The following is a 23,123-nucleotide window of genomic DNA, read 5'->3' on the forward strand; positions in this document are numbered from 1 at the left end:
GATGTGTCCTTCGTATATGTTCGCTGTATAAACTACGTCATCTAATTATATTCTTGCCGTCGGCATCCTGGTTTTGCTAGAACTGTGATATGTTTGAGGTGGAACCTTGCCATGCCTAATGGCTTCTACGCGTGTAGGTTATCCATGCATATAAAAACGGCAACAGTTCGGGCGCGACCAGGCACTGTTGTTAGAAGTTCGTGTGCTGTAATGTGATTCATGTTGGCGGGTGTAGAAGCGTATTATCTCAGCCTTTTCTGCTTCTATATTCTTCGACCTACCTCTTCTCTCGTCGTTCATACTATCTTATCCCTCGTACTCTACTCAGAAGAGCCCGCAGTATGTGGCGCAAGCCGCCCCGGTAAGGACGAGAAGCCGAACCTGGCGCCGAAACGAACAATGTCATAGGATTGCAATCGAAGGAGCCTCAGAGTTGGTCGCACTGGACAATGCACGACATAGGCAAAACGTATGTTTCCATCCAAGTGTTAAAGACACAGCAGGTTCGTCCCTAATCGGTATTTGACGTTCTGGGACCCGGCATAACTGCCCGGTCCCAGCGAACGCTGGTAACCCTGCGGACTCAAAACCGGAGTCGCGAACCAACCTGCCCGATTCCCGGTTTCCCCAGTGAGGACCTTCACTGCAGAGCGAGCTATACGGATGGGGAAGCCGCGCAATCAGTCAGCAACCGCGCTTCGCACCAACCCTCCCCTCTCCCCCTCTCGAAAGGAAAAGAGAAAGAGGGGAAACCTTTGAAAAAAAAAACCACTCACATGGGCAAGGTGGCCGCCGACGACGGGCCGCGCGCGGAAGCCCTCGACGGCGCCGTTCGTGGTCTCGTACCAGTCCCCGAGCGGCTGCGAGCTCGAGCCGTCCGCGGCGTACTTGCGCACGGAGCTGATGAGCATGTCCCGCACCTCCGTCGACGTCACGAGCGCCGACGTCCAGATCTCCCAGTCTGCGGTCCGCGGTCCGTCAGCGGCCGGTCGCGCGCACGAGGGGCCGGGGAGGGGGCTTACCGGACTTGGTGTACGTGTGGCTGTGGGGCGGGTCGGGTCAGCGTGCGGCACGCGGGGCGCGAGGGGTGGACGGCGCTCACCGGGTGTCGAGGGGCACGCCGAATGCGTCTGCGGGGGTCGGAGGTCTGTCAGGGTGAGATGGCGTCGGAATGGGGATGGGGACGCACTGGCGTGGCTGCTGTACCAGGCAGTCTCTGCGGATGCGGCTCAGTCTCGTTGCCTCCGGATGAGGCGGGCAGAGATGCACTTACGGAGCTCGTAGATCGACTGGGGGAAGATGTTGGTGCCGAGGAGCTTGTCGGCGTACAGGTTGTAGCGAGGCCCCACGAGTCCTCGTTGTTGTACTGCGCGTCACAAGGTGAGCCTGCGCGACCGAACCAAAAGAGAGAAACGACGGACGGCGAGGGTCAATGTTGGCCGTCGGTCGAGAGCGCGAGCTCCTGCCACTGCGAGACGTACGAGGCCGCGATCGCGCTGTAGTTGTCCGCCTTGGCGGTGTCTCCCGCGATGCGCTCGATCTCGGACATGGCCTTGATGCCGATGATCCCTTGATGGCGAGGTTGGTCTGGTTGGCGAGCGTGCCCGCGAAGTCGTCCGTGCTGAGCTGCTCGGCGGGGATGAGCGCGTCCTCGATCAGGAACTGCGTCCACTGGTCGAGGAGGCTTTCTGTGGAATTGTGGACAAAGTAAGCGTCTGGGGGACGATGGTGGAGGCGAGACTGACGAAGGAGGTGACGAGGGAGGTGTCGTTGGTCTTCTGGATGTAGCTGAGGGTCATGATTAGCATGTTGCCGGACTCCTCGACTTGCATCGCTTCATCCTGCCCGTCGTTGTGACCAATGGCCATGGGGTAGTGAGCACCTGAAATGCTGTCAAAACAGTCGAGCCTGAAGTAGTCGCCAAGACGTACCGATGTCGTGGACCGCCCATGGGTTGGGGTACTGGCCGCTCGCCTGGTACTGGAAGAGAGGAAGGAGCAACTGCTTGCCGATCTCCGGGTTGGTGTACAGGAACAGGGGCCACGAGGGGAAGATAACGTCCACAGTGTTCGTGTTCTGATTGGCCAGTGTCAGTGATCACGAGCGTGGGAGGGTTGTGCATGAGCACTTACGCCATCACTGGAGATCTCCTTCATGAAAGTGGTGATGTCGTTAGTGTTGAACGAGCCGTCGGCGTTCTTAGAGATGGTGATTTCGCAGGCGCCGAGGGTCTGACGGATGGAGAGCGCGACGATGTCCGCGTAGTCAGAGGAGATCTTGTTGGCATCGGCGGCGACCTTCGCGTCGAACGCGTTGGCGCGAGAGAGCGCGTTCGAGTAGTCCTTGATGAACGACGAGATCTGCGTCCGCTCTCATCAGCATCCGCTCCCGGGGGTTCGATGTACATACACGTGGCGCGCACATACCACATTAGCGACGGAAGAGAATTGGTCCAGAAGAGCAGGCTGCGGTCCTGCCGGCCGTTGTTGGGCGTGATGTACTGGATCGCGGGTTCGCGCACGTTTCCGACGGTATAGAGCGTGGGCGAGGTCGGGCCGGACACGGTACCGAGGTATGGGCGAAGGCGAAGACGGGCCAGCGGTCGGAGACAGCACGGAACTGGGTGTCGGCGGAGTTGGCGAGCTTGCCGTTGTTGATGAACTGGGCGCGGACGACGGTGTCCTCACCAGACTGCCAGGTCGCGCCTTGGGTCTATGGGCGATGACCTTAGTTGGGAGAGTAGGGGCATGACTCGAAGCGACATACGTTCGGGGTGGAGTGGTATGCGGACCCATCTGCACAGGGGGTGTGAGCAAGAGCAAAATGCTCCGTAACAGTGCTCTCACATTGGGTGTGGTCGTTGGACTCGGTGTACACGGTCTGGGACGCGAGCTGGACCTGGTGGGTGAGGATGGGGCCGGTGGTGATCGTCCAGTTGGCGGTGCGGCTGTTGTCGCCGGTGACCCACTCTGCGCTGATGTCGGCGTAGACCTGGACGGAGTGCGAGCCGCCGTCGTTGGCGGCGGCGGAGAGCGCGACGTAAGAAAAGGGAATCGACTGCGTGGGAAGGTCGTCGGGCTGCAGGTGACGTCATGAGCATCGCGAACGGCATCCTCGGGGGCGGAAGGGTCACCTCGACCGGGCTGAGGAAGGTGACGGTGAGGTCGACGGGCCCGGCAGACATCACGAAGATGCTCTGGGTGGACGTGAACTGCGGACGGTGTTCAGCCATCGGCGCGCGGCTCTGCGCTCGTCACGAACCTTGAGGCTCTTCTGGGTCGCCTTGTTGAAGGACGCGCCCGGGACGGAGGGAGCACCCATCCAGGAGTAGGCAGTACCGTCCACCTTGATGAAGCCTGCCCAGCCGAGAATCTGCAACGCAGAATGAGGACGGGCACCGGGCGGACATAGGGAGGACTTACGCTGCCGGTCCAGAACTGAGGCCAGTTGTCGTTCAGAGCAGTGCCGGAACCTTGAGCGAGCCAGGCGGAGAGGTACGGGGTCCGGACCGCGAGCGGGACGGACGCGGGGTTGAAGGGGGTCGCGTCCCAGGTCACCGCGCCCAGGACGGGCGCGAGGAGGGAGGCCCAGGCGGCGAGACGAGAGAAGGGGCGCATGTTCGCGCGGGGGGGATGAGACGGCACGGTGGAGCGCGGCGGGTTATATACCGTTGGGAGGGGGACGATGCGACGGTGTCAGGGCGCCTGCGGTGGATCAAGACGGAGCAGCGACAACGTGCAACCTCGTGCGGCTGCCCTGCGATGGGCTCAGGTTCACCGTTTCTCGAGCTGCGAGCACGCTGAACACCGGTCATGTGGCACGCAATGTGACGCAAGCGAAGGAGGAAGAAGAGGAAGCAGGGCGAGAGCCTGGGTAGGCGCGTGGCCCGGGAACGGGCGATCTGGCGAGCGTGATTGATATTGAATATTGAGCAGGTGCGCGACGTCCACGGGGCCGCAGAGGAGGCATGGGAGAGGGCTGAGGATCCTTGTCGGCTGATTGTCCCCGTTTGCCGTCGTCGGAGGTGAGAACTTGGCTCGAGACGAGGGTTCACTGGAGCTGTGCCTGCCGTCGAGAACTCCTCTGACGCATGTGGCTGCCGAACCCGCCGCCCCCAGGACGATCACGTAGCGTCGCCTCTGCAGAATGATGGATGAAAGCAGGACAGTCGTGTTGTCGACCGATCATCGACCTTGACTCCGCCGCGGGTGGCAGTGTTGGCCAACGCTGTTTGTCTGGCGCCGTGGGTGAACACAAGAGTGAACACGGAACTGGTTGCAGAGGGTGCGCAGCCAGCGATCACGAACTGGCGAGTCGAGAGCGACATGTTGAGCCAAGTCGCGGTTCGGTCCGCGTTCATGCCACGGCCACGTGGTTGGCGCCAGTCGCGGGGAGGTTCCAGGCGGGGTCTTTGCTCCTTCTCCACATCCTCTCGGACGGTCGTCCAGCCGCCCGTCTCTCTCCCCTCATGGACCTCCCGACGCCAAGAGAGCTCGAGCTCGAGACCCTCCTGCGCCAGCGTGACGCGCAGGTGGCCGAGCTCACCGTACGTCCTTCCCCTCCCGCCCCTACCGATACGCCCCATTCACATCTCGACGCGTGCAGGATGAGGTCACGCATCTCCGCCAATTCCTCACCAACCAGCCGCCCCCCTCCGCCACAGAGCCCATCACTATTCCTCCAGCACTCATGTCCGTCCTCCTCCCCCACCTCAACCAACGACCACATACACCCGCCGCAGCATCCGGCTCCGTCACCACCGCCCTCATCCAGAGGGCCAAGATTTTGCAAGAAGAGAACGACGAGCTATACGAGCTTCTCAAGACCGGAGAAACGGGGAGGTTGAAGGAGGACGTCCGTGTCCTCAGGCGTGTCGTTCAGAAGCTCGAGGGGGCCTTGAGAGGTGCGTCGCTCCCCGTATCGCCCACCAAGTACGACGTTCAAGCTGCCGGCTCGCCCCAGAATCCCACCAAGTCATCGCATCCCTATCGTGCGTGCCCCGTCCCCGCCCCTCCCGCACTCGCTCACGCCCCCGCAGCACCGAGGTCGACAAGTCCCAGGACGCGCTCCTCCACGCCCAAGGGCGTCAAGTCGTGCCCTCCCCGGCGCCTCGGGGCCCCACCCGCCCCGTCCGCGAACGGCAGCGGGAAGCTACCGCCTACCGGGCCCCGCGCGCACAAAAAGCCGCGGCTCTCCGACATGCAGAAGTCGCCCACCGGGCCCTCCCCGCCGCTCCCGATCCCGACCAAGCCGCACCTCTCCGCCGCGAACGCGACCGTGCCCCGCGGCGGCTCGCGCGACTCGCGCGTCTCGATGGACCGCAAGGTGAGCACCGGCGAAGGGAACGGCGCGGGCGTCGGTGGCGGCATGGACGTCGACGACGACAGCCGCTCGTCGCGTCCCCGCTCGCCCGCGCGCGAACGCGACCGTCCGCCCCACCGGGACAGGGACCGCGAGAAGGACCGGGATCGGGACAGGGAGCATACCCGGAACCGGGACAGAGAGCGCGAGAAGGATCGCGACCACGACCACGAGCGGTCGTCGCGGCGTCGCCGGCGAGGAGGCCAGCGGAACGGCAAGGACCCGTCCCTGAACCCGAATAACATCGAGCTCGGAGACCGCGACCAGTCGCTGGCGGCGCGGATGGGACTCTAACGGACTTGGATGGCGGACACGGACGGTGGCATGCGCGACGGACGCACGCCCGTGTTCTGTAGTACATTCGGGTGCGGTCTTGTTTCGTCACACTGCGCGCGTGGATGTTCGACTTATTTGTATTGTCCACCAGTGTATTCATACTATGTTGCCCTCTTATCGTCGTAATGCTCTGCCGAATCGTATCCTTGAGTTGTATCTATTCTATGGACGCATCATATAACTAACTTACCGTCGATTGTATGTTCGGTCGTCGGCTGGGCCTTCGTTCCGCTATTTTCAACGTCTTGTGTACTCCAATGGTCTCTCTCTCTATAAGGTATCGATTCAGCCTGCTCGCCCTCTGTAGCATATCCAGGACCGACCTGCATAGCCTAGGACCATAGATACTTTTCACACATACCCTCTCAGTCTCTGTAGTCTTCCAGTCCGATGTACGTTGCCATTGAGGTCGGCAACAATAGCCCGCCTCCGCGTCCTCTTTCCACGGCCGTCACCGCGCCGAACACCCATCTCCTCGTAATTTGGCTTCATTGTCATGGCGCTCCGTTCTGCTGATCCCACCGTCAAGACACCGATATTTCCGGCGTGCCGGCACGGGTTTTTGCCCAAGTATCGCGGCTGGAGTGGTGCGTCAGCCCTATCAGGCATCACTAGGCTCTAGCATTGAACCAGGAACATACTAAATAATGACGCTCTGTTGATTGAATACACAGAGACGACCCACGAGCTCTTGACCCTGCAGCGTTGACGAGTCGACGCCGGACGCACGCTTCTCTGACATCGCGACGCCGCTTCGGGCAATAGCCTTCAATTGAGACGGCCGAAGGATCTACATATGCCCCGCAGGCTGTGTCGAAGGCAACACTGCGCTTTAATTTTGGAGAACCTCGCTCTGACCTCCTCCAGCGACAAAACACCAACCATCAGCCCGTCCGTGCTCATCGGCCGAGCTCCAAACTCTCCGATGATTAATTCCGGACCCGTGGACGGCGCCTCCGACCCTCACCGGCACCGCCGTTGCAAAACACCCAAGGGCCAACGGACCCGACCCTGGCCGCGCCTGCCGGCGACCCCGCGCCCCTCCGCGCCGTTGAGGGCGGGCCGCCCGCTCGCAAGCGCACGGTCTCCGAGCGCGCCCGCCGCGTCGCCAACGGCCCTCCTGGGATCTACCTAGCGCACGTCCGCGGAGTCGCGGACCACCTCGGCGTCAGCGTCGTCCTCCTCTTCCTCGGCGACTCGATGCGCCGGCCGGCGGGTGCAACGCAACGAGACACCCGGACTGGGCGACCACGGCGCATCACGTCGCGCGGCACCTGGCCCTGGCATCGGCACCCCACCTCCCCGCGCGAGGGACGACTTGGGCGCGAGCGCACCGACGCAGGCCGGCCGCTCGTGGAGACGACCGGCACGGGGACGGGGGCTCCCCCGTCCGCGGTGAACTGTGGGTTCCCAGGCCGGGGTGGGGTCGTGCACGTGCACAACGTGAGTGAAAGCGGTTGCTGCCAGGAAGTCCCGAGTGATGGTTGACATTCGGTTCGGTTTCAGTGATATGGGCGTTCGTCATCGCGGTCGCACTGGCGGGGTTCGAGCCGGGGTTTCTCGCGGCGAACGAGGAGGCCGGGTTGGTCGCGACAGTTATGTAAGTCTTGGTGGGGTGTCCGCTGACAGTTTGCTCTCGATCTCAGGCCCCTTCGCTGCCACCACACGTACGGGCACCGGTCCCGGTTCGAATCTGCATCTGCTATGCGGGCCCCGGACCGCGACGTCATCGACGGACCACTCGGCGTCGAGTCGGTCGAGGTCGGGTAGAAGTCGGCCGCAAACGATCCCACTCGACCACGAACCCGCACAAGGTCGCGCAGGGCGACCCGCCCGCAGCGCACCCTTCAGCTTCAGCTGCTTGCACAGTCGCCGGTCCAGCGTTACTCTCGCGAAGCTACGCGGCGGCACCTCCGACGGACATCGGAGCGAGCGCGGCGACGGTGTCGTTCTTTCGACTGCGAAGGGGTCGTGACAGAACCCCGACTTTCGCGGTAGCGACAGTCTGCCTCGCCTCCGCCCGAACACACACGTCGTCCTGCGACGGCCACCGAACCACCGAACCACGACACGCCGCCCGAGGGTCCTAGTCCTCGGTGCCTCATACTTCGAAGAACCACAGTGCCCCTTCCATTACTTCCTCGAGTACTTGGACGTACGCGCGGACCGCTCACTAGTGCGTATCTGAAAGCATGAATGGATGCGTGCTGTACTGACTCTGCGAACACACAAAAGCGCAGAAATTACCGCCGCGCGCCGCAGAACCTCCGTGTTCCCGCATGAGGCATGTGCTACTCGGTACCACTCCATACCCACACACTACACCCGCTTGGACCCTGGAGAAGCACGCGCTTGAAAGGCTAGGAAAGAGTCGAGGAGAAAGGACTTTAGGCTGCGGTTGCGTCGTCGTCGTCGTACTTGCAGCGGGAGAAATCGGCATCGGGGTACTGTTGCCTGACGAGCTCCATGACGTAGTGACCAGGAGTTCCGAACGTGACATGGTTGGACGATCCACGGGGCATTCCAGAATGCAGGAGGGCGACCAGCCTGCCCTCTGCGTTGAAGATGGCTGCGCCAGAGTCCCTTTGGCGGAGAAATCACCATGCTTTCTGCCCCCGAAGTTGAGGACTGCAACCTCCCAGGACTCGCCCTCGAGGTCCCTACAGGTGTACGCCTCGAGTTCGGACTGGCGACCAAAGGTGAGGTCGGTCGCCTGCCCGTCCTTGGCGACGGTGAAGCATGGGTTGTCGTTATCGTCGAGGCAGTACGGGGTAGAGAGGCCTGCAGCGTCACGCACCCCAAAATCCTGAACAGATGGTCCGTGGGGTACTCGAATACGGGGGGATTGGTGGCGTTGGGGCAGAAGCAGACGACGATCTCGTCGGGGGTGAACTTGCCAGCTGAAGAGTGACGTTTTCGTTAAATGAAGATGGAGAAAGCAGAGTTAGAAGAAGAGCGCACCTAGGTAGACGACATTGCCCTTGAAATTCTTGACGAACTTGTCCTTTTCGAGCGTCATGACGCCTATGTCGCGAGTGTAGCGGCGGGAGTCGAGATTGTTGGCAATCTTGGGTGCCCAGTCGACCCAGGCGACGATGCGATCAAGGGGATCGCTCCAAGTGGACTTGAGGATCCTCAGGAAGTCACTGAGAATACAGACGTCGGACCCCACCCTCTGCAAGTCTTGCTCCTTATACTTCAAGTCCATGTTGTAGCTTGCATTTTCTTCCTCAGGTCGATCCGCCAATAGCTTCGTGAGCTGTCCAGCGAACAGCGTGGCGTAACCGAGCTTCTCACCAAGCAGGGCACGAGTTTCATTGAGGAGCTGCCCGAAACGACGATGCCCGCAGTTCTGGATATACTGTTTACGTGCACCCTGCGGGTACTCGTAGTCCGCGTCGGTCTTCTTGGACACGACATGCTTATTGGTGATTGCCATGACCTCCTGGCTCTTCTTGCCGTGTTTGTCTTTACCACGGTGAAAGTAGAGACCGAGTGAGCCCTGCGAACCGGTGTACGCCATGTCCTGTGCAACGAGGGGGATGCCCAGGACGGTCGTGAGAGCTCGGCGGATCCAGTGAGTCGGGTTGGTGTCGCTGGCGGAAGACATCATCTCAGGAGGACCAGCGAGCGACTCCACAGCGCCCTCGATCCAGTGGACAGCGACGTCGTGGATCTTGTATTTGGCGAAGATGTCGAGGATGGGGGCATTGGCATTACGGCAGGAGGTCTCCTTGGTGGTGTTAGGATGAACGGAGATCCACAGAACGATGTGGTCGTCGAATACGTCCTTGTCGTCTTCATCAAGGGTAGAGAAGCGCACAGGTAGCATCGTTGAGACGCGAATGCCACGACTCGCCTCCTGGCACAAGGCGATGATCTCAGGAGCAACCGACTCCTTCCAAAAGTTGTTCTTGAGGATAGGGTGGTTGGCGGTGTGGGCAGTCTTCACAGGAGTGGTGGAGTACCTCTCTGCAGGCCGCTTTTGAGGGATGGGGAAAGGACGCTGCACGAGATCGGAACGCTGGAAGAGGGGAGGAGGGTCGTCGGCGACGCCGTTGTAGAAGTATGCGCGCTCGAAGGGCGAGATGTGATTGTCATCGCCAACTGAGAACTCGGACGCCTGGGAAAGAAGCGTAATATTGCTGGACGTGGGCAGGGTTCGGGACGGCGGCGGAGGACGTGGTCGGTACTTGAGCTGGGTGTTGAGGCACCCGACCTGATCCACAGTGAGCCCTAAAGACGAAATTGGTGAGTCCGCTATGGAGACAGACACGAAAAGAGACACACATCCGAAGTACTGAGGTACACTCCTGAGGGACGTGATGAGATTCATGACCCCCTGAGCAGCGTCTGGGGGAGCAACGATAAATGAGGGATACACATGCGAAAGGGCGGAGGTATTCACCAGGACCAAGGAACTTGAGAGCCGTAAGATCCGCATCGCTCAAAAAAATGACTAAAAAAGAACAAAAAGTCTCGTAAGTGGAACAGACGAGGGCGGAAGACGACTGACAGCACGTACTCTTCGTATCGTCGGACATCTCGGACATATTTCGTGTAGGGAAATGGCGGTCGCAGTTGAAAGCTTTAGAACGGAAAGTAGTGTATGGGATGAAAAAAGAGGGGTGGGAGAGTCAATGGGAGTTGGAATCGGAGGGCAGTGGATCATATCCCAGACTCGCTCTCGGCCTTGCTTCCATTTGAAGCCTCTCGCTTCTTAGCAATCGAGCTCTGCAGAATGAAATTAGACAACTGCCCGCAGGGTGGTGAGTACTAGGCTGCTGATACACGCTAGACTGGGCAGCAGAATCATGCTCCAGATGAAACAAAAGGTGTGTAAACAAAGGTCCCACGAGGGGTCACACAGGGCTGGAGATACGACCACAAAAATGCTGAATAGTGCCTGGAATGTGCTGGGAAGCGCGCGCATAGGAGCAGAGCCAAGCCTGAAATGGACGGCGAGGACTCGTGTTGTCGATATGTAACGGGACGATATGTGATGGGAAGGCAGTCGAACGCAAGCGGAAGGAGCGAGGCCTACAGCATGGGAGCAGGAAACCTAGGAAGAATGCTACTTACCAGGACGGACTGCATCTCCCTCCTTAGGTTGCAGCAATCTATACACACCGCGGTTTCACCGCTCCACGAGGACGCAGCGCATTCCAGCTGGGAGGTGCGTGGGTGAGCTGGGCGCGGGCGGGAAAGCAGAACCTGGAGGGCGGCTGACATTGAGGGAATTCAAGTACAGATGGGGATTGGAGGAGATGACTCGGACAGAACTGAGAAATTTTCCATACTGACGTTTCTTCACTAGATGATGATGAGAAGGAGGGCAGCAGCCCCGCCTGCGGCGGGGCAGACCCTTGGAATGACCAATAAGCCCAGCAGCGGATTCAAGACATAAGGGAGGCGGAGGACGGTCGGAGGCGCGAGGAGACCTGCGTAGGCGCCCTTCGGCCCGCGTGGAGCGGCTAGGTTCGGTTTGAAAGTCCGCTTGGACTGCCAGCGGCCGGCGCCGTTCAAACTACACTTTGCAAGGCGATCGCGTGGTTAGTGCCTCCTCCCATCGGATTCCCCGCCCCCACTCGACGGCTCACGTCGCTGCTCTCAGCACTCGTCGCCAGACGCTCCCAACCCATCGCGTGAGGAGGCGCCCAGACGTGGATTCGGCGGCTTGCCGCTTGTGGCGTTCCAGCGGGATATGGTGATCGCCCCCATCCAAGTTCAAACATGGATATTTGCGTGCAATAGTCAAATCCAAGCCTCGCGACTGGCGCTAACCACGCGGCTGTCGCGTGGGCGAAGTCTATATACTCGTCAGCTGCAGCCGTCAAGAAACAGCGTAGTGAGCGAGCCCTGTATGCTGTAGATACTGTAGTACGGAAGGGTTGAATATTCGCTCTGCACTCCTCCAGCGACAGCACCTGTCGGCAAGTCATTCGTGCCCTTCGGCCCAGATCCAAACTCTCCGATGATCAAATTTTGGATCCGCAAACGGCGCCTCCACCACCGCCATTGCAAACACCTAGCGGACCCGGCCCTGGCCACGCCTATCGACCTCCCGCTCCTCCGCGCCGTCGGGGGCGAGCCGCCCGTTGGCAAGGTCTCCCAGTGGGAGCGCGCCTGACGACCCTGGGCTCGAGGCGCCGTCTCCGCCCCAATAGTTAGGGCGCACATCCTAGAGTACTGCTTTGGCGCCGCTGTCTGATATGAGATTCCAGCACACCCCGACCAACGCGCACGACGCGCCCGACGCGACCACACTAGGCGGCCACGGCGCATCACCACGCGCGCCGTCTGAAAGCACTCAGCCCTCGCGGACGCCTCGGCTGCTCTGAAGCCAGCGTGCGGGACCATCTGGGCGCAAGCACCGACACGGATCGCTTGCGGAAACGACGCCGACGGAGACGGGGTGCCCGCTGGCTCTCCGTCCGAGACGACCGCAGGGATCTCAGGGTGGGGTCCACAACGTAAAGTGAAAGTGGCGGCTGGGGTGATGGCTTACTTTTGTTTGGTTTCAGACATACGGGCATATGTCATGGCGCCCGCGCCGTCTGCGTCTCTCGCATCTCCGCGGAGCGTACGAGGCGTGGGGTTCGGGCCCGGGGGCTTCCCGCAGCGTAGCCGGGTCGATCGCGACGGCTTAGTGGGCAGGACAGAACGACAAAAGTCTCGGGTTAGTTCGCTGGCCATCGGACGAGCACCAGTCCGAACCCGAATACGCATCTGCCATACGCGACCTCGACCCCGACCGCACATTCAACAGCCAAACCAGCGCTTCGGCCCGCGCGGTGTTCTCGCAAATGATCCTGAGCGAACCCCACCTCCACCGCGGACCACGCACAGGGCTCGCCTGAGGTGACCCACCTGCAGCGCCCCCACCTTCAACTTCACCCGCTAGTAGCGCACGAGGCTTCTCACCGCGGCACCTCCGAACGACATCGGAGCGAGAGCGGCGACGTTTCCGCACCCGGTCGCTCTCTCGAAGCCGGACTCGGAGTCGAGACAGAACCCCGACTTTCGCGGCCGCGACCAGCACGGGCGACGATCCGCCTCGCCTCGCCCCGCCCCAGCACATACGTCGTCCTGCAACGGCATCGAACCGCGACGGAACGGTCCCGGGCGTGGACTTCTCGTCCTACGTAGAGCCACATGGTGCCTAGCCCTTCCCGCGCCTCTTCCATTGCTTCCTTGAGAAGACGCACGATCCGGTCAGCAGCGCGCGCGCGAAAGCATGAATGGATGCATGTGGTGACGCTGCAAACACCCCAGAGCGCAGCTACCGCGGCGGCGCGCCGCGATAGCAACACGTCACGACGCCCTTACGCGCGCCGCAGAACCTCCCTGTGCTCCCGCCCGAGCCCCACCAACCCATATCCACACTAACCTCGCGCTCGCCGTCGCCGTCGCCGCCCCCACCGCAGCAAGCACGCACGCCCCCCACCGCGCCCGCCGCTCACCGCGCCCCGCCATCGACGCCCAAGCCGCGCCGTTCAATGTGAGTCCCAGGGATGCGCAATATCTGTCCAATCTTGAAACAGTGCGAAAGTTCCGCGCGCTCCAGCCCCAGTCCTCCACCTCAGAGGCGGCGGCCAAGGTCTTCCATCACCCACAGCCCGGCGGGCCGGGCCTCAACACCAGAAGACGTGCAGTACAACTTTGTCAGCGGATTTACCAACCAGAACTAGGTACAGCCTCCTGCGAACACCTTGAGATATAGATTCTAGTCATCATCGAACCCGAGTCCGGCGGGCGGCGGAATGCCACGCTCTGTCGTCATCAATGATGAGCGTCGAGTTGCACCCCGTGCGACAAGCTACTCACTGCTTTGCTCTAGGGCAAACGAAATCCACAGCCACATGCACCGAACCCACCGGGACAGGTACCGAATCCCGCACAGGACGTACATCACCGATAGGAACGGTGGACGATACTTCGCCGGGAGCGGCGCAGCAGTGCACCTTACAGGATGAGGTCGATGTTCTCCTCCCGGTAGCGTCGAGTGGCCTGTGTCACCGGGAGCGACTCTCTTGCCCTTGTCGCCTTGGTCCGAATCGTGGAGAGAGGACATCCAGGGTGGCGGTGGGCATGCCGTGACCTATCCTACGTAGATGTCGAGCATGGTTCCCACGTATGCAACGACGCCGCAATCGAGACTGGTGAACTTGGTGCAGTCCAACCTTCCGTTCGGGAAGCGTTCGAGCAACTGCTTGCCCGTGAAGACGACGCCATAGTGATAAGGAAAGTGGAAGGGGAGCGGACCAGAGACAACTCGGATGCCTTCGTTCGCGGGCGAGGCCGACTCGAGGGATGACGAAGGGAGTATGACGAGATCATATTCAAACTTCTTTACGTCGGTGTAGAACTGCAGCTGGAATCAGCGCGTGCGTAGGATGTGAACTACGACGGGCTGCAGAAACCCACATCCTCTGGCTCGTCCTGGACGGAGCCATTTGAAGAATCAACACACATGCCCAAGAGCACGTCTGCGTCCTTGAGGACCGGGAGCCAGGTCGGGTGGAGAACCAAAGGACCCTTGTTGTCGGAGGAATCAGGCAGACTGGGGTCGACTGGAGCGCGGATTCTATAAGGGCTAGAATGGGGGTGCCATGTTACTCACTTTGGCGCATTTCTAAATAGTCACCGTCAAAGGTGCAGTGTTGTATGAGCTTGTCGAGCTGTGAAGATGTTGACATACATTTTGTGCAGCCCGTGTCCCCGACTGAACGCACCTGAGCAACCGAGTCCTGCTGCAGGTTCAGAGCGGGGATATTCTCCTTGTTGGCGGTCCCGGAGGTATTGAATATGCTGAACATGATGCGATGAGAGGCGAAGAGGGTTTCCGGACAGCGCAGCCACCACAAAGACTGGCAGAAGAGGGAGAAAAGAGGGGCTCTACTAGTAGCCACAGAGCGCCTAGTGGCTAGGGACCCTTCCAGCGCCTCTTCCATCGCTTCCTTGAGCAGCCACACCCTTTCAGTAGAATGTTGGTATAAGCACATATGGATGTATATAATGACACTAAAAACACACAAACCTAAGCGTAGATACCGCGGCCCGCCGCGACAGCCACACGACACGACAGGCCTTGCGTGCGCCGCAGAACCTCCCTGCGCCGCTCCCGCCCGGGCACCACCAACACACAATCCACACCCTAGCCCCGCGTTCCGTCGCTCGCGCGCGCGCGCGGGGCCGCCGCTCACTGAGCCCCAGTCACGCCCAAACCGCGCCGGAGCGCATCGACGAGGTCCCACGCGTCCGTGTCCCCGTGCACGTCGAACATGTTGACGCCGCGCATGCCCGCGCGGCGCGCGAACTGCGCCTTCACCTCGAGGCTCGCGGGGTCGTCGTACGCGACGACCTGGCGCGCGCCCGCGGAGCGCAGGAACGGCGTGCTCGAGCACGCGTCCCACGTGCGCCGGAAGCCGTGCGCGCCCGCGAACTTCCGCGACGAGGACGGAGGACGAGGACGACTGGAGCTGGAGCGCGCCTGGGCGAAGAGCGCGCGGAACTGCACCTGCCCGTTGTCCGTGCCCCCGTCGTCGTTCGGACGAGCAGCGGCCCGGCGGCGGCGACGGAGGAAGAGGAGACCGTCGCGTCGACCACCGGTGGGATGGACCCCCGCGGGCCAGCGGCCCAGCGGCACCCGGCCTGCCCGGTGCGGTCGACGGGGCGCATGGACTCCGCGGCGGCGTCGCGGAGAGTGCGGGTGCGGGTGCGAGTGCGAGTGCAAGTGCGAGCCGGCCGGGCCCGGCGCGAGGTCCTCGGACCGGGTGGCACGGCCCCGGAGGCGCGTGGCGGACGAGCGGACGACGTACGCGTACGAGGGCACGCCGAGCACGAGCCGGTCCGCGGGCACGCCCGCGCGCGTCCACGCGCGGAGGGCGGCGAGCGCGGAGGACTCCGGGCGCGTCGAGTTTCCGCACGCGTCGCTCAGCGGCGCGTTCGGGCCTGGGGGGTTACTCGCTGCGGGTGGGTGGACACGGCCGACGGAAGCAAGAGCATGTGTGAATGTGTGTAAGCGAGCGCGCGCACCGACAAAGTGGACGACGCACCTTGCCAGGTGTCGTAGTTCATGATCAGCACCCAGTCGAGCGCGCGCGCGAACGCGGGGCCGTTCCGCAGCGTGGACCACGGCTCCGGCGGCGCCGCGGCGGTGATCACCGCGCCGGCGGGCAGCGTCTGGCGGAGGAGGGTGAGGAAGGCGAGCAGGTTGTCGGTGTCGCGCGCGGAGACGGCGTTGCCCGGCGCGCCCGGCTGCCCGGGGTACTCCCAGTCGATGTCGACGCCGTCGAGCGCGAACTGGCGGTAGAGCGCGAGGAGGTTGCGCGCGAACGTCGCGCGGCTCTGCGCAGTCGCAACCGCCGCGGAGAAGTACCTGTGGGAGACGGGGGAGGCCGATGCGGTTAGCGGTGTGCGGGCGTGAGAGGGGGTCGGCGAGCTCCGAAGGCGCGGCGCACGAGGAAGGCGAACGCTACAGCCACGGGAGATGGTGGCGCGGCCAGGCTCGGATGGGTGTGCGGAGACGAAGGAGGGCGGAGCAGGTGAAAAACACGCAGTCGAGAGCACGATAAACAGGCGGGCGAGATGCGGGTGCGCGGGCACAGAGCGGAGCACGAGGTGGACGTACTTGCTTCCGGTCCAGCCACCGACGCTGAGCTTGACGCGTTTGCGGCTCTTGTGAGCGCGGGCGACGAGGCGGCGGAGGAGGTTGGGGGCGTCGTCGGAGCCGTCCCAGCCGAGGGCGAAGTTCTTGTCGGGGACGGCGAAGGCGAAGTCGATCCAGTCCAGCCGTCCGAAGTCGATCTTCTCCGGCGGGAAGTCGTCCGCGGCCCAGGCGGGGTAATAGGCCATGACCAGCGGGCGGGGTTGGGCAGCAGACACGGCCAGGATACCATCCGGTGTGCTACGCGCGCCGAGGCCGGAGGCGGAAGGCAGGGCTTGAGCAGGAGAGGACAGATTACGGGGGCATTCCGCGGGTGGGAAGACTCCATCCGGCCGGCGAACGAAGAGGGGGCTGACGGGGGAACAAGCATTCTCGACGGCTGGACTGTGTGGCGGTGAGAGGTCCGGGAGCTCGGCCTGTAGAACAGGATGGGTGGCGAGGGTTAATGAACTCGGAACCACGGCGGCGTGGGAGGGCGGAGGCATGGCACGGGCAAAGAGCGGAAGGTGGAAGACGAGAGCAGGGAGCAGCAGGCGGGGTGCGAAAGACGGGCGCATGATGCTGGGTGCGCTCAGCGCAATAAAGGAGCACGAGGACGAAGAAAGCAGGGAAGCAAAGACAAAAGCAGCCTCCGGGGCGATGAGAAGAGTCGAGGGAGGAGAGGAAGAGGTCGAGGAAGAGATCGCCGAAGGTATTTGCTGCACAGAGGCTGACAGGCGGCCAGCGAGCCGTCCGCCGCTGCGGCTGGCGGGTGGAATGGAGGTCCTAGGAGGGCCATGGCTGGCTCAAATGGGGGAGCGGATTGCCTGGGCAAGAAAGAGGATCAGCGGAGAGGCCGAGGAGAGGCAGAGAAGGCGGATCGAGCAATGGACCAGCTGGGGCAGACACGCGGTGAGTGCACCAGAATTTGATTCAAGAAAGGATCACATCGACCGCGTCGTACGCGGGTTGCACCGCGAAGCACGGGCAGGATGGCCCCCAGCGCAGTGGCGTCGAGGGTGGGTATCTGTACATTGTGCAATCAGTTGCCGTCCGGATGGACGAAGAGCGGGTCGAGTGATGCGCCTGGAGGGCAGCGCGGGGAGAGCGCGTTGTTGACAGGAAGGCAAGGAGAAAGGCGCGTTTCAGGGAAGCAGAGGTTGCAACAGACAGCGGCTTCGGGGCAGATGCACGACGACCAACGCAGCTGCGAGCCCTCCGAGCCCTTGCGCCACGCCTCGCCAGCACACTCGCTCAGATTCGCTCCCAGCACCCGGGCCCGCCCGTCCCCCGCCCGGCACCTTCTGCACGCGATCCCCGCGCGACCGAATCTATCCCGTCACGGACCCTGGCGCTCGTCCACGACCATTGGCGCCAATTCTCGCTCGGACGCGTTTCGAATCTCGATTCGGATCGTGGCCTGCTCCTGCTCTCCCCAGGCGCCCCCACCGCCGCGCCTTGTTTTGTCCTCAGCGCGCAGGCCGTATAAGTATCCACACCGGCCTCATGCCACCCGCTCACCCCTCCCTCCTCCTCTGGACTCTCGTCCCTCAACAGCCTCCCGTTCTCGTCCCATGTTTTTCTCCCCGCGCCCCACTTCTCCTCTCCTCGTCCACAACTCCCTCCCCTCTCCCCCTCCCCTCGGCCCTCGCCGTGTCTCTTCTCGCTCTCGCCTCCACCTGCCCTCCAACCTCAATGATCCCCCGATCCCTCCTCGCCTCATCGGCTCTCCCCTCCTCGACAAGCTCACCGCCCCCGAGTCCGGTGCACTCACCTCGAACATTCAGAAGCAGCTCTGGTTCGATGGAGACGAGTTCGGGACGCGCGCAGCCGCCACCGCCTCCCAGGTGCAAACCCCCCTCCCTTCACTCTCTCCCTCCCGTCCCCTCCAAGCACCCCTCGGAGCCCGAGGCACCGCCGCACCGCTTCCATGATCGACTGCCGTCCCCCGAGCAAGTCGCGCTCGCGCTCTCCTCCCCCTCCGAGCCTCCTCATGGTCTCTATCCCGCCCGTGCCGCCCATCCCTTCCTCCGCCTTCAACAGCCCCGGCGCCAAGCGCTCCGTCCTCCGCACTCCCCCCGCGACGCCTCGCTCGCGCGCGATGCAGATCGTCATCCCCGACCTTGACGACCCCGCCCCGGAGACGCGCGCCGACCGTCGCGCCCGCCGCGCCTCGCGCACGTATCCTGTCACCAGCCCGCGGAGGCGCACCGCCGGCCCTGAGGCTCACTGAACCTCGGGACTCTCGGGGGCGCGCGCCTCGGCGGCTTGCGCAATCAAGCAGCTGCACCTGTCCGCCCGTGATGGCGCCAGGGTCGCGCGAGAGGAGCAGCCCCGGCCGCGTCGGAGCGCGACGCCATTGCTCTCCGGCGCGCCCGCGCTGGTCCGGCACTTGGCAACCTCCTGACCACTCTTGCGCCCGAGGCGGCTGCGGAGTCTAACCGCAATGGCAGAAGCTCGACATGGCGGTGTGGCGTCACAGCACCGTCGGTCATCCACCGCTCGTCACCTCTTTCAGCGGCTCGCCATCTGGGTTCCGTTCACCAAGGGGCTTATTCGATTTCACCTGGGTCGGCGCGTCGCCGCGCGTGCGCGCGACGCGCCAAGAGTTCTCGCCACCATCAAACCACCTTTGCATCCTTCCCGTCCATATAATACTCGCACCTTTACATTTATTCCCTTCTTATGACCACGACCGTTTCTGCTGGACCAGTCTTATCGCCGTCTGACCATCGCAACGTAACACCATCACACTCATTCGCAACTTTTTTTCATTTCACTGTGTATAGAACCATTACTTGCAAGTCCCCTCGCTGTCTATAGCTTTACTTTGCACCACTCCCACCGTCCTTTACCCTAGACTGTAGTAATCGTCCCCCTTCCGCCACCGCCCCTCGCCGACCGCGGACTGCCCCCCCTGCCACAGTAGATAGTCCAACCCGCACGCCGTGCTCTAATCGTCTCCCAGTCGGGCAGCTGTTGTGCAGTACATCGAACCCCCTTGTCATCCATGTACTCTAGTGTAGGATACAACCGCAACCCCGCGTTGCTGGCGCATATGCCACCCTCGTTAATTATTCTGTCCGCGAGAGAGCGAGCGCTGGAACACGTCGCCAAGGGCTTGCGGGATCGGTCGTGGGGGATCTCGGGTGGCGTCGTCGCACAATGATGGATCGCCACCCGATCCCGTCGACGCTCAACGTTGGCGCAGGAACGTCCGACCCGGAGCCTGGCATCGGGGCGGGTTGTTTGTTGGAGTGGCATGATGCGTGTATCTCCCGGCTATGTTGCTTTGGAGCAGACAAAAGGCCTGCGCCTCGGTGTGTGTTTTGTGTGATGATCTTCGTGTGCCCGTCCTCAGACGGACCGACCTCAGAGCATTCCGACGGTCGAACGCCGAACGTGCGGAGTCCCGGGCCGGCGGCAGCCGGTGTGGCCGACCTGCTCGATCTGGTATCTGGGTCATTAACTCTGTTGATGATGCGCGGCGGATGGAGGGGATGTCTCGGACGAGAGGACCGCGCTCCCGGTTTGCTGCCGCTGCTGCCCCTGCACAGCGCAGGCAACTTGTAGAGTGGCACTACGTTTTCTGATGGATCACACCCAAGTGCTCGGAACAGAGCCTCGCGCCATCTCCGCGGGCGAGAACTTGGGACTATGCCGAACACGTCGAGAAGACGGCGGAGGAGCGTCGCGGCCTCGACGCGGCCGCGTGGGGGAGTCGGGCGGAGTCCTGCGCCTGAAGATCTGAAGGACCGGTGGGATGTAGGCGGGAGCTGGACGCGAGTATTGGCGTGGCGTCTGAATCCGCCGCCGCCACCGGTTGTTATTCCGAGTCCACGTCCACGAGGTGTTCGTGCGCGGCCCGCAGAGAGGCACTTCTCGTGCAGGCTTGTCGTGCGGCACTGAAAACGGCGCTCCTGGAGGGGAGGCTCAGCAGGAAATTTGTGGACTCATCGTGTACAGTGGGGATACGGTCACAGGCGGGGGACCAGGCACCGAGGGACAGCGAGGAACGATCGTTCCGGACGGTCCAACCGGACCACCGGTGCGTCCAGGGGATGGCACTGGATATTCCACCTCAAGCTCAAGAGCTCGCCGTCTGAGCGCCGTCTGCGTAGGTTTCACGGACACAGGTGTCGTGCCACGCCAGCGCAGTGCTCCGAGTCGGAGAGTACTCGCTAGTCTCGCTCGGAACCTCGACCGTCGGCGTGAACGCCAGCCACCGCTCCACCGCAGTCGGAGCCCGCGCTGCACGATTCTGTGCGCAGTTCCGTGGCTCCTTCCGCTGCGCGGGGTGCTAGAAGGCACGGCGCGCGGCCGAGAGGAACGGGCACGGCGAGCGGGGCCGTGGCGCCTCGAAGTTGGCCGGAACTCGTGCGCGCGGCCACGGCGAAGTGCTGAGGCATCTGCCATCAGCGCTGACATCACGCCGCGCCAGACCAACCGTTTGTGGCGGCTCGAGGTGGAGAAAGGGCGACGTCGGAGGCGCTCTGCGCACGGCAGGGACGGCGTGCAGGGCTCGATTTGCAGGATGCAGCTGCCAGGTAGATGCTCGTTCAGGTGGCGTGAGAGGGGCGGGGTTTGATGGGAGGTGGCAATCGACAGTTGATCGTGGACGGCTGTGTGAACGGGGTGCGTAATCCATGACGTCGTGGCCACTCAGTGGGAGAAAGGTCGGCTTTCTGGGAGGGGAGAATGCACGAAGCGCTGAACGCAGACTGCCTAAGCGGCACAGAGCGCGGTCCAGTGCTAGCAGTGCCCAAGAGTCGCTCATAGCTAGACCAACATGTCCTGAACGAACACAAAGGTCAGACAAAAAGAAATGAATAGGGTTTAGGTTTTGGCTAAAAACAGTCCACCCTCTTGGGTTCCTGGCATGGGTAGCCGAGTCACTGAAGAGTTGTTGTACTCCACAAGGTAACGCTGCAACAGCATGTATCCATGGGCGACGACGGGCGGTGTTCCGTAGTTGAATGGGTTCTGCAGGCTTGACAGAAGCCTGAAGGTGTGGGACAACAATAATTTGCGCGTCACGGTTGATTCACGTGCCCGGGCCGGGCATTCGGCCTTGTGGCGAGGAACGGTCTGGCACAGGCTTTCTCCCTCCGCCGCCGTCCCCGCCACTTCGTATTCTCCCTCTCCCCACCATCTCCTCTCCGCCACGCGCCGCCATGGACGGCCAACAAGCCATGAACCACGAAATGGCCAGCCTCCAGCAGCACGCCGCGCTTTACAACCAGATTTTCCAGCAGCAGATGCAAGGTGGGTTCGGGCCCAGTGGCATGGGGATGAATATGAACATGGCCTTTCCGGGGATGGGCATGGGCATAGGCCTCGGCGTTGGTATGGGTGCTGGTGTGCCGATGGGTGCGACCCCGGGTCCGGGGGTGCCACCAGGCGGACAGCACACGCAGGGGCAGCAGCAGCAGCCGGGGCAAGCGTACTGGGGGATCAACAACGGCTGGGGGGGCAATTTTGGTCCGCAGGGGTGGGTGAACGTGCACAACCAGCAGCTCATGCAGGCCATGCAACAGCCTGCCGCGGTGCGTAGTTTGCGATGGTCACCGCGGGTCCTTTGTGTCTGACCACGTTCTCACCCGTCATGTAGGCTGATGAAGGAGACGAGCCGCATGACACGTTCGACAAGCAGGACGATATGCTCCTGATTGGTATGCTGAAGAAAGCCAAGCATGCGAACAAGTCTGCCCGCAAGGGCCTCAAGAGGCTACACGATGTAAGCCCCCGCGCCCCTTCCACGCGCGAGTCCCTCATGCTGACCGCGTGTAAACCCAGATCCACGGTCATTCGTCAAGAGGTGGACATTTCATATCTTTCTTTGTGCGCGTCGTGTTGATGCTGACGCGCTGTTGTTCGTTTAGCTTGGACGAACCACTTCCTCGATAACCTGGAGCGCCTTTACCCGAAGATCTACCTGGGTGAGCCCATGTCTGACGACGATCGTGCGGCTGAAGAAGTGGCGCCCGAAAGCTCTGCGTCTAATGTCGGCCCTCGAATCGCTCCCGCTCTCCGTAAAAGCGGCCACAGAGCCGGACAGACTGCCCGGTCAGTGTGTGCGCACTCTTGGTGAGGCGGTCTGCTCACGCCACCCACAGCCGTACGGGGGTCCCGGTCAAGCTCGAAAAGCGATTCGCCGCTGAGACGCACGCGCGAAGGCGTGCTGCGTCGCCCGACTCGGATGACTCACCTCGTTCCTCCAAGCGCCGCAAGACAGACCGCGTTTCTTCCCCCGCTGCCGGCATGAAGGCCGAGGTGACTATCAAGAAGCCGGCCAAGAAGGGCCCCGTCGCCAAAGCCGCTGCGGCGTCCTCAAGCAAAAGTGGATCTCCGTCCGGGACCTCGAAACTGACCGTGCCCGTCATCACGCCCGCGAACCGCCCGCGACGGGGGGGCCCGATCATCGAGTACCACGACGAGACGCAGATCCCGCACGCGGACCCGGCGACGCGGCCGGTGCCGCCGAAGCGTAAGGCGGGCGAGGACCACCGGCGGTTCACGGACGCGGAGAAGGTGTTCTTCATCCACTTCCTCCGCCACAAGCTCTTGCACCAGCCGAGCTGACCAAGGACGATCTGCACCAGAAGCTGGCCGCCCACGTCAGTCCCGTCGATCCCCCGTTGATTAACGTCATCTCACCCCAGGTCACTCTATCTAGACGCCCCACCACAGCGCCGAGGCGTGGAAGCGGCACTGGGACGCCCACCGATGCTCCCCGACGAGATCTTCATCCAGGCCCAGAAGCGGGCCCGCGGCAAAA

At 62.5% G+C, this 23,123-nt stretch overlaps 7 protein-coding genes across 7 annotated transcripts; 4 read left to right on the plus strand and 3 right to left on the minus strand.

Moving 5' to 3' along the window:
* Nucleotides 1-640: 640 nt before the first annotated feature.
* On the minus strand, nucleotides 641-3,617 carry BXZ73DRAFT_97546 (uncharacterized protein; the record flags this gene model as incomplete). Its single annotated transcript, XM_048027400.1, has 17 exons — nucleotides 641-655; nucleotides 777-961; nucleotides 1,023-1,042; nucleotides 1,103-1,130; nucleotides 1,190-1,216; nucleotides 1,274-1,366; nucleotides 1,548-1,688; nucleotides 1,742-1,882; nucleotides 1,932-2,076; nucleotides 2,133-2,360; nucleotides 2,423-2,500; nucleotides 2,569-2,712; nucleotides 2,767-2,795; nucleotides 2,847-3,078; nucleotides 3,134-3,211; nucleotides 3,262-3,372; nucleotides 3,423-3,617. The coding sequence occupies 17 exons, from the start codon at nucleotides 3,615-3,617 to the stop codon at nucleotides 641-643; spliced, it is 1,890 nt and encodes a 629-aa protein (XP_047882331.1).
* Nucleotides 3,618-4,468: 851 nt separating this feature from the next.
* Nucleotides 4,469-5,655, plus strand: BXZ73DRAFT_97547 (uncharacterized protein; the record flags this gene model as incomplete). The annotated part of the gene is made up of 3 exons (XM_048027401.1): nucleotides 4,469-4,546; nucleotides 4,606-4,990; nucleotides 5,039-5,655. 3 exons carry the CDS (start codon nucleotides 4,469-4,471, stop codon nucleotides 5,653-5,655), a joined length of 1,080 nt encoding a protein of 359 aa, XP_047882332.1.
* Nucleotides 5,656-6,193: 538 nt separating this feature from the next.
* Nucleotides 6,194-7,467, plus strand: BXZ73DRAFT_97548 (uncharacterized protein; the record flags this gene model as incomplete). Its single annotated transcript, XM_048027402.1, has 4 exons — nucleotides 6,194-6,284; nucleotides 6,692-7,099; nucleotides 7,204-7,297; nucleotides 7,344-7,467. The coding sequence occupies 4 exons, from the start codon at nucleotides 6,194-6,196 to the stop codon at nucleotides 7,465-7,467; spliced, it is 717 nt and encodes a 238-aa protein (XP_047882333.1).
* Nucleotides 7,468-8,084: 617 nt separating this feature from the next.
* Nucleotides 8,085-10,250, minus strand: BXZ73DRAFT_74441 (uncharacterized protein; the record flags this gene model as incomplete). Its single annotated transcript, XM_048022021.1, has 7 exons — nucleotides 8,085-8,266; nucleotides 8,299-8,503; nucleotides 8,536-8,597; nucleotides 8,659-9,933; nucleotides 9,988-10,050; nucleotides 10,106-10,156; nucleotides 10,223-10,250. 7 exons carry the CDS (start codon nucleotides 10,248-10,250, stop codon nucleotides 8,085-8,087), a joined length of 1,866 nt encoding a protein of 621 aa, XP_047882334.1.
* Nucleotides 10,251-14,899: 4,649 nt separating this feature from the next.
* Nucleotides 14,900-16,554, minus strand: BXZ73DRAFT_87823 (glycoside hydrolase; the record flags this gene model as incomplete). Its single annotated transcript, XM_048024729.1, has 3 exons — nucleotides 14,900-15,666; nucleotides 15,756-16,078; nucleotides 16,331-16,554. 3 exons carry the CDS (start codon nucleotides 16,552-16,554, stop codon nucleotides 14,900-14,902), a joined length of 1,314 nt encoding a protein of 437 aa, XP_047882335.1.
* Nucleotides 16,555-17,919: 1,365 nt separating this feature from the next.
* On the plus strand, nucleotides 17,920-18,578 carry BXZ73DRAFT_97552 (uncharacterized protein; the record flags this gene model as incomplete). Its single annotated transcript, XM_048027403.1, has 2 exons — nucleotides 17,920-18,192; nucleotides 18,303-18,578. The coding sequence occupies 2 exons, from the start codon at nucleotides 17,920-17,922 to the stop codon at nucleotides 18,576-18,578; spliced, it is 549 nt and encodes a 182-aa protein (XP_047882336.1).
* A 2,941-nt stretch (nucleotides 18,579-21,519) lies between these two features.
* On the plus strand, nucleotides 21,520-22,927 carry BXZ73DRAFT_97553 (uncharacterized protein; the record flags this gene model as incomplete). Its single annotated transcript, XM_048027404.1, has 5 exons — nucleotides 21,520-21,891; nucleotides 21,957-22,082; nucleotides 22,142-22,163; nucleotides 22,228-22,411; nucleotides 22,462-22,927. 5 exons carry the CDS (start codon nucleotides 21,520-21,522, stop codon nucleotides 22,925-22,927), a joined length of 1,170 nt encoding a protein of 389 aa, XP_047882337.1.
* Between the last annotated feature and the right edge of the window lie 196 nt (nucleotides 22,928-23,123).

This window comes from Epithele typhae (assembly GCF_022376455.1).
Source record: "Epithele typhae strain CBS 203.58 chromosome Unknown BXZ73scaffold_4, whole genome shotgun sequence".
NCBI classification, from domain to species: domain Eukaryota; kingdom Fungi; phylum Basidiomycota; class Agaricomycetes; order Polyporales; family Epitheliaceae; genus Epithele; species Epithele typhae.